General features: G+C 45.8%; 1 protein-coding gene across 1 annotated transcript; it reads left to right on the forward strand.

Annotated features, from left to right (window-relative positions):
- Nucleotides 1–9,503, forward strand: LOC144133566 (uncharacterized). The gene is made up of 3 exons (XM_077666747.1): nt 1–456; nt 1,324–2,674; nt 6,299–9,503. The coding sequence occupies exons 1-3, from the start codon at nt 227–229 to the stop codon at nt 6,632–6,634; spliced, it is 1,917 nt and encodes a 638-aa protein (XP_077522873.1). The 5' UTR covers nt 1–226; the 3' UTR covers nt 6,635–9,503.
- The last annotated feature ends 5,552 nt before the right edge of the window (nt 9,504–15,055 follow it).

Here is a 15,055-nt window from a genome sequence, read left to right on the forward strand (position 1 = left end):
GTTTGGGCGCCGCTGCGGTCGCTGGCGTCGTTCGCGCCGTTACGATCGCTTCGCTTCCCGCGTCGCTTGAAACAGCTATTCGATCTGCGCTTGGCAGCTGCGTTTTCCCCGTAATGACCTCAGAAAATTTGGCGGTAGGTCCCTGACGCTTTCAGCCTGCAATCTACATACACGGAAGGGTAACGCAGCAAGGACTGCCCGACTTCTTGGGGCCGCCAAACTCGACATGGCAACGCGGCGTCTCGACTTGTCAGGTAGCAGCTCGACGTCGAGCAGCTCGGCGCGCCCCGGAGGCCGCCAGTGGCAGTCACTCGCCAGGTGGGCGATGACCAGAAGCCCGTCAACGTCAGAGTCGTCATCCCTTGGCTCAGCGTTCTTGAAAGAGAAGAGTGCTGACCGCGATGTCGACTCTGGCCGTCGCACCGAGCCACCACGAAAACAACCATCGCCGCGAGGGTAAGTATAGTAGCACACCACACTCGCTCTGCTAGCGCCTCACCTCCTCTACTGGCCGCCGCGGTGGCTCAGTGGTTATGGCGCTCACCCGAAAGACGCGGGTTCGATCCAGGCCGCGGCGGTCGAGTTTCGATGGAGGCGAAATTGTAGAGGCCCGTGTACTGTGCAATGACAGTGCACGTTAAAGAACCCCTGGTGGTCGAAATTTGCGGAGCCCTTCACTACGGCGTCCCTCATAGCCTGAGTCGCTTTGGGACGTTAAACCCCCATAAACAAACGAACAACCTCTTCTACCACTGCCCGACGGAACCTACTGGCCACTTCGGCGATGGTCAGTGTAGCGTCCGAGTTATGCACAAGGGACTTTTCTGTAACTCGCCTTTAAATATTGAACCTATTTCTGTGAGAACAACAGCAAAACTGTCCATAGTGTGATAACTTCACAGTCAGTCGAAGCCCATGATGGCACTGGAAGACACGCCGAAGCATTCTTCCAGTCATCATCAGCAGTCGTTAAACTTCCCTGAATAGGCACTAGACCGCGTTTATTCGATGCCGTTTCGCTTGAAGCCAAATATCAGGCAGCTGTCGTCAGCACGGACTGCAAAAGTATGAATCATGTGTCATGACCGTATGTGTAGTCGAACGATGATAACTTCATACTTTAACTAGCTTTTCACCATCAATCACAGTGCACAGTTTCCTGAAGCTTCCTTTGTAGTTGCCATCTGTGAGTCAGCACGGTTTACTGTAATCATGGGCTAAAAGCCCTGAAATTTTGAGGCATATTTTATGACAGGAAAATGATTTTGAACTTGCTCCTTATATTAGGATCAGATTTAATGCTTGATAATTTTCCACACACAGAAGTTTCTGGGGACGAGTAAGCAGCCATGAGGAATTCAGAGCTCAAGGTGAAAGCCCTGGGAGGAAGCGGCGGCCAGAAGTGAGCTCACCTATACAAACACCACCAAAGAAAATCATTCATGCCACACCTGAATACAAGGCAGGACGTCGGAGCCCCAGGAAGTCTTCGTTCTTCATTCCTCCCGATAGTCCTGGTAGACCTCAATGGACCTCAACACCTCTACAGACGCCTCAGAAAACCCCTCAAAGGGTGCCTTGGCAAACGCCTCGACAGGTGCCTCCACAGACACTTCCACGGACACCTCGGCGTGAAGACACTGTTTTGGAGCTTCGCAGTGCACAGAAAAGTGCAACTTACTTTCTTGACAGGCAAAGCAGGGTAAACCAGGAAGACAAAGTGTCAAGTCCACAGCGTGCTGCAACACCTCGGCCAGAAGTGAGCCCACCTCTACAAACACCACCAAGGAAAAGCATTCATGCCACGCCTGAACACAAGGCCGGACGTCGGAGCCCCAGGAAGTCTTCTTTCTTCATTCCTCCCGATAGTCCTGGTAGACCTCAACAAACCTCAACACCTCTACATACGCCTCAGAAAACCCCTCAACAGGTGCCTCAGCAAACGCCTCGACAAGTGCCTTCGCAGACACTTCCACGGACACCTCGGCGTGAAGACACTGTTTTGGAGCTTCGCAGTGCACAGAAAAGTGCAACTTACTCTCTTGACAGGCAAAGCAGGGTAAACCAGGAAGACAAAGTGTCAAGTCCACGGCGTGCTGCAACACATCGGCCAGAAGTGAGCCCACCTCTACAAACACCACCAAGGAAAAGCATTCATGCCACACCTGAACACAAGGCGGGACGTCGGAGCCCCAGGAAGTCTTCTTTCTTCATTCCTCCCGATAGTCCTGGTAGACCTCAACAAACCTCAACACCTCTACAGATGCCTCAGAAAACCCCTCAACAGGTGCCTCAGCAAACGCCTCGACAAGTGCCTCCACGGACACCTCCACGGACACCTCCACGGACACCTCGGCATGAAGACACTGTTTTGGAGCTTCGCAGTGCACAGAAAAGTGCAACTTACTCTCCTGACAGGCGAAGCAGGGTAAACCAGGAACACAATGTGTCAAGTCCGCAGCGTGCTGCAACACCTCGGATGTCACCACGGAAGTCACCTAACCAAGAAAACGCTAGCTTAGAGTTTCATCGAAAAACTGCTGCCTCAGCCACATCAGCATCCCAGACTGTTCAGAGCAGTAGAAAGAACATGCCCAAGAAAAAGGCTGTTGGTAGCCATGGTGTACATCAAGCTTCCGGCTCTCGGGCACCTTCGGGAAGTCTGGGAAAACAGGTAAATGCTCACCTCTATTGCATTCAATTTAGCTGATAAGCTATAAGCTGGCTCCAATAAAACTCAAAATTATTATGGAGGCAGAGTAAGCAAAAAATTGGAAAAAAAATGTTTTTTTGTTAATTTCCGAAAGTACTTTCATTTCAGCGTCTTTTCTGGTATTGCCATTTGAAATGCAACTCCATGACTGGAACTGAATGTTTCTTATTTCAGTTGCAATAAAAACATATATGTTAGCCTCTCAGTCCTGAGCTGCAGTAAATTCCTCTGAGACAATGCATTCAAAACTGCAAGACATGAATGGGATCCGAGGAGAGTGGTCTTAGCGGATTTGACAAGCTGACCCCTACATTTTCACCAACTGCAGACTGCAGATGCATTGTCTGTGATGACACACTATAAGAACTAACCAGGATTCACTGTACTAGTAGGCTGCTGGCTCCATCTGGAGCATTGTATGTGCTTTTTGGTGTGTCAGATGTCACACAGTCTGGTCATCACAGTGATTACGCGACATACTTGTGCCAGGCACAAAATCCATGAAGACAATTGTCCACACTGACTTAGAGAGACTAAATCAGAAGGTAAAAATATCCAGTTCTTCCTGAATGAAATTGCATTACAGATGGTAGCTTGAAGACAAATATGTGGCATATGTAAAAGTGAAGAAAATGTAAGAGCATAACTGCCACTTGAAGATTTTTATTAGTGACATTTTTTCTTGTAACATCACTGATAACAAATAGTGCACTAGTTACATGCCTTAGAACTTGATCAGACAAGTTTAAGAAAAGGCCCTAGATTGCAATGCCATGTGCTGGTTCTTTTGGATGTCGCCTGTTAAGAACAACTGCAAACCAGCTGTGGCTTTCATCGTGCTAAATAATTTATACTGACACACTCACTTGTATGTATGGCCATCACTTTTAAGCACTGCTGCATATCTAGCTGAATCTTTAGAGTATTTCGTACCTGCCAGCAATATTAAGTGTAGCCCTTCAGTATTATTTTTCTCTTGAAAGATACAAGGTTCCTCTTGTACCTCTAGTGCTTGTATCCTTGGTCTCTGTACAACCACCTTTGTTTACTTAAGGGGACTCTGAAACACCTTCCGAGAAGAGCGCATCGACTCGCTGCATTGTGTTATCATGAACACCCACAATCGCGCACGAGCCCTTCTTGGCAACTTTTTTGTGCTTGCACCCTCCTCCATCACTCGCACTTGCTTATATAAGTTGAGAGATGGCTATTGCTCAGATACTTTCAGACGTCACGCAGCTACCATGGCCGCGGCCAATAAGTCGCATAGCTCCCACAGGTCACGAAGCTCTGCCCCCTGAGGTGGGGCCGGCTGAGGAGCGCCAGCCTTCCGGCATGCAGTGATGAGAGGGGAGGGAAAGGCGCGTACACTCTAAAATTAAAATTTTGACTACATATAACTCAGCTTCTTCCAAGCACATTAAAAAAATTCTTGTTGGGCAATATTCGTGAAGCAGCATGCTTTCACATCCCAAGCATACCGCAACATTATAGAGCCCCTTTTGGAGCCCCTTTAATGACTGGCTTGCATGAGCATTTCTCTCAATGACTTCACAGATTTTCTGAGGTGTGCACATGGTCGTGTTGCTGGTATCTGTGCTTGTTACAGATATTCATTATTCAAGGAAAATATTTGTGCGGGGCACATGCCATACTCCAATCCCTATTAGCTCACTTGCAGCTGGTGATTAAAGTGAGGGCCCCAAAGCCAGAACATGTTACGCATGACAAATCACAAGAGTTCATGTCAGCAAATCCTCCATCCGAAGAATAGAAATGTCAGTTTGGAGTGGCAGTGCGGTAGCACAAAATGATCTCTACTGGTACCTTAGTTAGGTTCAGAGCAAACGTCATTTGCTATTGGCATGTGATGTGTATTCATTGGTCCATTTATATTGTACTTAAGTTTCTGTTATGCTGCACCAACTGGCCCAAGCTCCTTTGGTTCCATTGGTTAATTTTTGCTTTATTCTGTATGGCCCCTACTCTTGAGGGGTGTCTGCTAAAATGTTCTGTTGCAAAGAATAGAGCCATGCAGACTATTGCTTGAGTGTAGAGCATCAAAACTCTAGCACAAAACCAGTCAAATGCAATATTTCCCAACAAACGCACCAGGGTCACTGCCACTGGAACAGCCCTTGTGCACGTCCAAATGGATTCACAGTAACATTTGTTCAAGCTCATCTTCAGCAAAAAAAGCCTTCAGCTCATCTCTGTTACTGAAATGCCGCCAAACTTCGGAATGATGTTTCTGACCATATCGCTCCACCTTCCACAAGCTGCTTCAGCTCTTTATTGATCACTATATTGACTAGTGCAGTATTTGGATTTTATTGTTGTATTAACACGAGAGCGTTAAGGAGCTTATGTTGCAGACATACTGGCGTCATTGACTGTGAGCGAAAAATCCCCATAGAAGCAACCTAGGATGCAGGTTAGGCCATGCAACCTTGCGGCATCACTGCGCACCATGGCAGGTGGCAGTTCAATTAACTTATTGGTCGTGACAGGTTGCTCAGGAAGAGCAACCTAAGGTTGCTTGCACAAGGCCCACCGGTGGCAGCTCCTGTCATTGCAGGGCAGTGGCGCATCGCTTAACCACTGCACCACTGTGCCAGAAGTGGTATGAGGACTCCTAGGTATCTATAAATTTTAAGTAGAGAATGACCAATTCTGCATGCATGGGCATTAACGCACTGAAGCTATCGTGTCCTGCCTTTAAAGGGGCTGTGAAAGGGGGTCTCAACAAAGATGCGATATGCCTGGCATGCTAAAGGACGCCGCTTCACAAATATCCTGCAGCAGAATTTTCTTATGCGTTTTGTGGAAGTTGAGTTTTCTGTAGTCAAAATTTGAATTTCCCTCTCCTCTGGTCACTTTTTGCACGCTGAAGTGTCGGCGCTCCACCGCCAGCTCCTCGTCGGCCCCTGTTCCGGCTACCGATGCACATGAACCAATGATAGCAGTCCGCTGCTGACGTAACGAGCGCTACATTATGTGTTGCACGCGGATTCGGACGAAAGCCCGGCACAGCTGGTCGCCGCTAGGTGCGGAAACGGGAGATTTTAAAATTGTATTTTAAATTATCGGCTCGCTTTTGAGGTCTTGTATACAGCATGAACACAAGTTCCCATGTACTCTACATAATGCAAGCACTTTATAGCGAACCTCAAACACCATTTTCAGTGAGCTTGTAAGGTGGATGTCCGTTCCAATTTTTTTGCCACCTGTGTCGGTGATTTTGTGGCAGTTTATGTTCTATTTAGGACTCGAGGGGGACGTTCAGTTTTCCCAAATATGGACAGGGCACGCTTCTGGGCCATGCATTGTGGTTCATTTTGTATTTTGACAGCTTTCCAAGAAGGAGTCATTATCCTTAGAAGCTTAGCACACCTAGGGCCCCACTTCATAGCTTAGAAGCCAACGCCTTGGTCTGTATATTTTGGACAAAGGCTGTACCTTTTATATATTGTTGATATTTTTCTTGGTCTTGCATTTAATGTATTTCTGATATGTGACCCCTGTCCCTGAATCTGTGCCCTACTTGGTCGGTGAGGTACATTAACGAATTAATTCCTTCTGTAGGGCCAACCAAAGGCACACAAAAGGAGGCGTGTGGGATACCTGGTGTTTCGAGAGATTACACGCTACCAGCGCTCCACGGAGCCCCTCATCCCACGACTGGCCTTTGCTCGAGCAGTGCGCGACATACTGTGGCGAGTGGCTGGAGAAGATTACAGGATGCAGAAGCTCGCACTTCAAGCACTCCACGAGGCGGGCGAGGCGGTGATTGTGGCACTGCTGGAAGGTTCCAACGTGCTGGCCCGCCATGCTCGCCGAGTTACAGTCATGAACAGGGACCTGGCTGTTTTGCTGGCTGTCATAAAAAGTTACGGTGGTCTGCAGCAAAGCTTGGCATAGGGGCAGGACTGCTTTGTTCATTTGGGAAGTGTTCTGGTGAATTCTATCTTGCAGATGGTGCCTAGTTTGCAGCAAGCATATTGAAACTGATTTGCACCACTGCTGAACTCTGTCAAGCTAACCTTTGTGTGCCGCTGAATATGAACAGAATCTTGATGAGTGCAGTTGCACAGAGCATTTATTTTCTTATGTGTATTCATCTGAATAGGGCCCATAAAATGCATCAGGCCTTCACAATGTCATTTTTATCTGCAGTGAGAGGGGGTTGGCTCTTGCATTATCTCTGCCATTTTAGTTTATTCCTAGCCACTGTCCTTTCCTCTACCTTACACAGTCTCAAATGTGAGGGTTTTTTTTTTTTTGACACTTTAATGACTTTATTATTACTTTAAAGGCTCTAGGTGTATTGCTGTTCTGTGATGCAGTATATAAGCTTGATAGACTTTCTCTCTCTGCCGTTTTAGTTTATTCCTAGCCACTGTCCTTTCCTTTGCCTTACACAGTCACAAATGTGTTGTTTTTTGACATTTTAATGATTTTATGATCATTTTTGATGTATTGCTATTCTGTGATGCAGCAAATAAGCTTAATAGGCAGTTTTAAACAGCGTGTGAGTGGCCTGTCTTTTACCTACAGACATCCTAATACGGGGTCTTAGCAATTTTAGCGCGCTGCCCTGCGGCATCTGTGTGAAGCCTCCACCAGTTAGGTGGTGTTTGGGGGATCTCTCTCCACCTGTAGGGGAGAGGAGGAGACGCCGGATTAAGAATGACTTGCCAAATATGGCTGAGAAGAAAATAACTCGGACAGACAACAGCACGCCTACGTGCGAAATAGACTGTCTTCCGAAGACCTATCTGTGTAAAAACGAGGCTTGTAGGAGCTATTCCTTCTCGTATTGCTCAGGAAGAGCAACCTGGGCTTCACAAGCTCCACTGGTGGCTGTGTTTGTAACAGCTACCTGCCAGTGCAGTGGTGCATCACTTATCCGCTGCGCTGGTAGTGGTATGAGGACTCGCCGCGAGCTATGAATGTTAAACATTTTGCATAGTTGGAACTGGAATAGATTGGGGAGTGTAAGACATCGAACTCAGGATTAACATAGAATCAGAACTGAAATAGATTGGCGAGCGAAAGAACCATGCTATCGCATTTCCTCCGCGTCAGTCCAATTGATCACCTCAATGTTTTTTATACATCACTTTTGTGCCTCCAAGGAAGCAGGTTTGTTGGTTCCGTTGCCCCCGGGCATAGAATGGATTACTGGAACACAAACCTGCTCACTCAAGTACTGCAAAAATGTGATCACTGCGTTCTATTTCAAATCTGTGTCTTGGGAGTTGTCTTCATTACACACAGGAAGGCCCGTACACAAGTAAAATGACTTTTAAAAGCGTTAACTGTTCGGCTAGTTGGTACAGTGGAACCTCAATATAGCAAACACAGATATCATGAATTATTGGCTTATGGCTGTATCGAACTTTTCATAATTTCTGACAAACTCATGCAATTTCTACATTATATAGACTGTTCTGCAATTAGAGTGCCTTAGAATGTTCCTGCAGCGAAGCCTGCCACGTGCCATCCGAACGGGCACCGTATGGTGCTGTGCAATTCGATATACGTTGCTCAGTTAAACACGCACCGTAGAATGCGCGTCCTCCTTTGCATCACAGTCTTCTTGGTTTTACTGAAGGCGTGCATTGTTTTAATTTCTCTTAGTGGCTTTGCTATAGCTACAGTGATCTCCTTTTTCATGTGCATTTCAATTGTTCTCTAAATGTGAATAATTATTTTTCACTGCTTAAAAAAGCATCAGGAATGTGGAAAATTAATGCGTTTGTCACTGTATGCTTTGGAATGGTGAGCAGTGCGTAAAACGATTAATACTGTGCATGTTCAGTGTATTTTTTAGCAGCTTCCGTGTAGCCACCCTGCTGTCATTTTATCCACTTGGAACGCTCCTTGTGTTAATTTTTATGTCTGCCGTATAACATGTTGCTATAGTTTTCAAAACATGTGCACTTAACGTAAGTTCTTAGAATTGCTGGATCTGATAAAAATAAAATTTGCGGTTATAGTGGACTGCACTGGATGCGTGAAACAGTAATCTTAGTCCTTTGCAAACTTTTTGTTTCCAACTGTGAAAAACATGTTTCTGTGCAGTAAGCCCCCTGGCTTCGCAGTATTCAGCATGGTACAATATACTTGACCATATTTAGATGATCTGAGTGGTACATGGTCACAATATTTTCTATGAACGAGGATATTGGTCACAAAATTTTCTCTTCTATTAATGATTGTCTTTTTATGATCAAGTCACAGCTGCCACTGCCCCCAGAGCGAGACAATTACTGTGCCTTGTCTATTCATAAATGTTTTCCCGACTGCTACTACTGCATACCCTATCTTTATGCTGTACATAACCTGTTTGAGTGTGCTTCTACGTAGTCCACTGGATACAAAATCCAATTTCTGCAGGTCGCAGATCTCCTGTGCTTTTCAGTGATATAACTGTCTCCAGGCTCAGTCACGTCTACTGTGTGTAAAGGGTGCAGACAGATTATATGCATACAGAGAAACTGTGCATGCAACCGTTCAAGGCATGCATGCTTTACAAAAGATATTCCATATTTTTTGCGCAATTTTTATGCAATTATGTTGGTTGCCTGTTTTGTGCAATCATCTCATTCTTTTGTACTGGTACCCATGTTCTATAAAAGCCTGTAAGAAAAATTCATTTGTGCATCCCATCATCGTCATCATCGATTATGCTTGACCGCTTTCTGTTAACTTTACTAAGCCCTCCCGCCACAACCCCAATTGGGATTAGCAGTATTTGTAATAAATAAATAAATAAAATCATTTATTTACCCTTAAAGGCCCTTGGCTTAGGGCATTACATAAGGGGGGAGGGGGAGCAGTCATTACATAATACAGTGGTCGGTAACATCAATGTTTCTGAGCTTGATGTTGTCAATGCAAATAGTTCAGTGTATTTTCCCAAATATAGCCGTGAGAACAAACATTTTACGCAGCAGAAGGCGATGCTGAGAAAGCAGTTCATGGTTATTAGATACAGCGTGCATCAGGGTCTGCTTTTGAACATTGTTGTGAGGTATTGATGATGCACCGTGACCTCAGAGTCTCTGCAGGTGGGTGGGAGAAGAATCATGCTCGCCTCCGAGAACCTTGGTAGCTGCATGGGCATTTTAAAGGGACACTAAACAGAAGTTGGCCTGCATCGACAGCGTAAGGTAGAGGAGGCTAAAGAACGAAATACAGATGTTGCCACTGCCGGACAATTGTGTGAGTGGACACTGATTTTTGGGTGCGGATCCCAGAGGCTATGCTACTCCCCCATTCAAGGAACGGGCAAAAACCCAACCAAATTAACGGGCTACCAAAGCTTTACTAGTACCAGTGATCGAGGAGGCAAATTTAAGGTTATAACCTTTATTAAAAGAAACATTGCCGCCATAAATCACGAGATTGTAACCTGCGACGTTGAGGCATTCCTAATAGAAAATATCACCGGAAGGAAAGGCCAAAGGAGCATATTTCTTCTTAACATATATAGCACACCGAGGCAAAAGAAGGTTAAATTCCAAACCCTATTCCGCAAAGCCACCAAGGCAGCTGGCAAAAACCCACTAGTAATAGTGGGAGACTAACGCTGCCCATCAAGAGGGTGGGGCTACACGAGGCAAAATACAAGAGGCAGACAACTATGGGAAGACATACAAACACTAAGACTAACACTGCACACTGACCCTAATGCACCCACACGGAAGGGCAACAGCATACGCAAAGACACCTCCCCCACTCTAACCCTAAGCAGAAACACTGGAATAACGAACTGGAAAAACACGGAACAAGACCTAGGAAGCGATCAGTATATCGTAACATTTACACTAGGTAAAGGCATCAAATCCAAACAAACTAAACAAACCAAGATTACAGAATGGGACGAATTCAGGCGGATCAGAGAAAACAAGTATATTGGCAACATCACCAACATAGACGAGTGGTTTGAAAAACTAAGGAAACATGCGGACAATGCATCCACCACTCTAAAAGATGAGGATGCACCGCCAAAAGTAGACAGTAAACTATTAAACATGTGCAACAGAAAAGGGGACCTGGAAAAGAGGTTCAAAGCTTGCGATGGAACCGTAACATCAGAAGAGAACTAGCTAGACACAATAAAGAAATAGAAATGCACGCAATGAAGTTAAAGAAACAAAATTGGTGCAGTAGATGTGACGACATGGAGAAAGGCATGAGCCTATCCAAGATGTGGTACATCCTCAGGCACCTACTAGATCCTGAAAAATCGAAAACGCAAGCAAACATAAATCAAATCAAAGCTAGACATGATTTTGAAGGGACAGACAACCAGCTAATCGAAAAATTAAGACATATGTAGGCCGATTAGAAGGTGAAACACCACAAAATTACACTGGCAAACCCAACATAGATCTAGATTCCTCCATCGCGGAAACCAAGGTGCGAGCAGAGATAATCGGCCTAAAAACGAAATCTGCTCCAGGACCCAATGGGATCACAAACATGATCTTCAGAAACCTCGACGACGCATCAATCTCACCGTTAACAGAATACATGAGCAAGGTATGGGATACCGGTAGCCTTCCGCAAGCATGGAAAAAGGCAAACCTAGTCCTCATACCTAAACCAGGCAAACCACCCAAATCAGAAAACCTAAGACCTATCTCATTAACCTCGTGCGCGGGCAAACTTATGGAACTCGTAGTACACGTGAAAGCACGTGGAAAAAGAGGACATCTGGCCACACGAAATGGTAGGTTTCAGACCGGGCCTCTGAACACGACATCCTCGATCAAAGCACCTAGGACACAAAGGCCGTCCTAGGCCTAGACCTAACCAAAGCCTTTGATAACGTAACACATGATGCAGTACTCGCTGGACTTTGAGAAATCGGAGTAGGTGAGGAAACATACAACTACATCAAAGACTTTCCATCAAACAGAGAGATAATCATGAAATTTCAGGACAATGAATCCCCCACAACCAAACTAGGGAGCAAGGGCACCCCTCGGTGCTCCGTCCTATCCCCGTTTCTGTTCAACATAGCAATGAGAGCACTCCCCCCATTATTAAATCAAATTCAAGACCTAAAGTTCAGCATCTACGCTGATGACATATATCTTTGGATAAATAAGGGCAGCGACGCGGACATAGAACAGAAGTTGCAAACTGCCGCAGACATGGTGGTTAAATATGCGGCAGACGGAGGTCTATCCTGCTCCCCGGAAAAATAATTTTTCATCTACCACCCGAGAAAAAAAGAAAGATGTAGACAAAAATTACGGTACAAAACACTCTCGTCCCGACAGTAGAAGTAAGAATCCTGGGAATGCTCATTCAAGCCAATGGACAGAACACAAACACCATTAGGAAATTAGAAAACTGTGCGGCACAAGTCCTGGGCATATTCAGAAGAGTCTCGCTCAGAGGCCACGGCCTCAAAGAGCATAGCCTCCTAAAAATGACCCAAGCTTACATCATTAGTCACATTTGCTATGCCACACCCTTTCTAAACATTACGAAAATGGAGCGTGACAGAATCGACGTCATAATTAGGAAATGCCTGATGCGAGCACTAGGACTCCTCATATCCACTTCAACGGAAAAGCTGGAAGGATAGGGAATCCACAATAGATGGCAGGAACTAACTGAGGCGGTAAGAATCGAGCGGCTAAAGAGACTGAGCCAGACAAAAACGGGGAGAACCATCCACGGGTGGATAGGCCGACACGAAAAAACAAACATTCCGCTAGACACGAGGAAGTATTTATTGACCCCACCTCTACCGAGAAACATGCACCCAATACACAACAAAAAACACGGAGCAAAAACCATTGCCAAAAATATGGAAAACAAGACAACCGAGGAAGTAGCCTCTGTTGCGCATCAGGTGGAAAACATGGAGCGGCAGTATCGGCACTGGTAGATCGAGACGGTACACCCAAAATTATGGAGTCATCACACACCCGAGACATAAAAGTTGCAATAGCGCTCGCTTGCGTTGGCACCCGAGCATGCATAATAATTTGTGACAGCAAAACAGCCATTTGGAATTTTGCGAAAGGTATAATTTTGGAGGAAGCCAGACTCATCCTCTCAACAAACCCAATTTATCGGAAAATATCCATCATATCGATACCTGCACACGAATCTGTCCCTGGCAATGAGGCTGCACATGCGCTCACTCGAGATCTTTATTACCGAGCGGCCGTAGAACAGCCCGGAAGCAAGGCTATGAAAGAGTGCATCATTACACACCACGAACTTACCGAACACTATAAATTACATAGAAGGATATTTCCACCCCCAGATCGGTCTCTCCAATAATGAGGAACTCATTTGGAGGTGGTTACAAGCTGGGAATTACATCTACCCAGTCTGGGTCTACCTGACACAGCCTGGGAATGAAAAAGATTCAAAATGTAAAAATTGCAGTGAAAGGGGCACTCTTCATCACATAATTTGGGAATGCGCCGATTCCCCGGCCGCCGGCTTCAACATCAACAGTAGAGAAGCCTGGGAAGTTTCGCTGCGGAGCGAGGACCCCGCCATTCAGCAGCAAGCCACCCGCCTGGCCGTGGAGAAGCAGTGCGTCTTCACCTGTGCTTAGCCTGCGGAGCATCCCCTACCCGCGTCTCAGGCCTGCGTGCTGGGACCGGGCATTTGGGGGCTCCTTCTCGGTGGACAATAAAGTTTTCATTCATTCATTCTCCACCGTTCACATCAAAACCCGTCCTTTTCAGTGAGGTTTTTAAAGCCCATTTTCTCGGCGATAAATGTGCTGCTAAACAAATGTCAGCATGGCCGGAAAGAGCCAATTCTTACTGAGGACAATAACTGCATGGAGTTGTCCTCATTGTACCAGATTGCAATGCTGAAAAGTAGACCCTGTGGCCTAGGAACTTTTGACACACCCTGTACATGAGGGCTAAGTTCATTGTTTATTCTATGAGTAGTCCGGAACGGTCCCTGGGCTGAAAGTTGTAAATTGCAGCTTGGCATGGCCCAAGAAACCACTACAAGTAAGTGTCAACATAACTCTGTGCAAGCTACCTTACTTGACAAGTTGAAGCAAATGAAACGTGGTGAACTATGCATCACACCTGTGGGCAACTGTTTCTTGCTGCCAGCTAAATGCATTATAAAGTGGGATATGCGAAGTTCAAGCAGAGCAGTTATGTTTTCACCTTGCAATAAACTGGCATTACATGTGCTGGTCAATTAGGTGGTGCCATAAATTCATCCTTGAGCTTGTCAGTGCAGTGAGACTTGCGACATGTTTGGCCTGCAGGAATGAATGCTATAATGTCTGAAATGCTCCATGCAGGACAGCAAATGCAAAAGATTCTTAACTGCAGAGTATAGGGTCAATTAATGCGAATCCCACATAACTGAAAAATTTAAGCAGTTCTTGTGCAAAAATTACACAGCCAAGCAAATGAATTAAACCTGCTTTGATACCGTTGCAAACCAGTGGTGTTGCATCTGAACTGATGTACACACTACACTTTGTTCCTGTTGCTTTTTTTTGTTTCATTCACTACTTGAATTCTGTTTCAAGCCACTTGGGAGGCTGCATTGTTCCGTAAATTAAATATATTGTGCCCCATAATAAGCTCGCTGTTGTAAATAAAATCAGTCTATACATGTCAGCAGCAATTCCTTCCCCCTTTCTGGACCCCCGCATTTACCAAGAAGGCAGCTGGAGCAGACACTACCAAGAGCGCATGCCAATCATTGACCATCTGTGCTTGAATATGGTTCGAGATTCTCTTTTTTGCAATGTATTTTCACTGCGTCGGGTTCACATAAGACACGCAGTCATCAGTTGGCTCTTGGCGCTGTCTGCGGCTACACTGCCACTCATTTCATTTCTCAACTCCATAGGAAAATGGGAACAGTGGATTTTAGTGGAGCCACTGTTTGTCTCTATCAACTACAGTTGGATGCGGCCAATGGCCCTCAAAGGAGGCCTACCTACAGCATTCACCAACTGCCGTGATGTCACAGTTAATCCCCTCGCGCCTGGTAGCGTGTCAGGTTCGAGGAGTTAACCGCAATGTCATGGCAATCAGTCGATGCCACTGACTGGAGGGACTCCTTTGAGGGGCATTTGCAGCTGCGTTGTGTCCTGGACAGATGTGTTCAGTGGATATCCGGGTAGAGCACATTTCAAAGAAAGGAACAACAACTAACAGCAGCTGTGTGCGGCTGTGCTCGGCTGGATGTTACTTCATTCCTTCCCTTGCATATCATTCCTCTTTGGAATTTTGTGACAACAGGCACAGGTGTGCAAGTACATCAGACTTTACAGTATTGAGGTATGTCACCACTATGACAAGGCCAGACAAA

Source organism: Amblyomma americanum, chromosome 5 (assembly GCF_052857255.1).
Source record: "Amblyomma americanum isolate KBUSLIRL-KWMA chromosome 5, ASM5285725v1, whole genome shotgun sequence".
Lineage (NCBI taxonomy): Eukaryota > Metazoa > Arthropoda > Arachnida > Ixodida > Ixodidae > Amblyomma > Amblyomma americanum.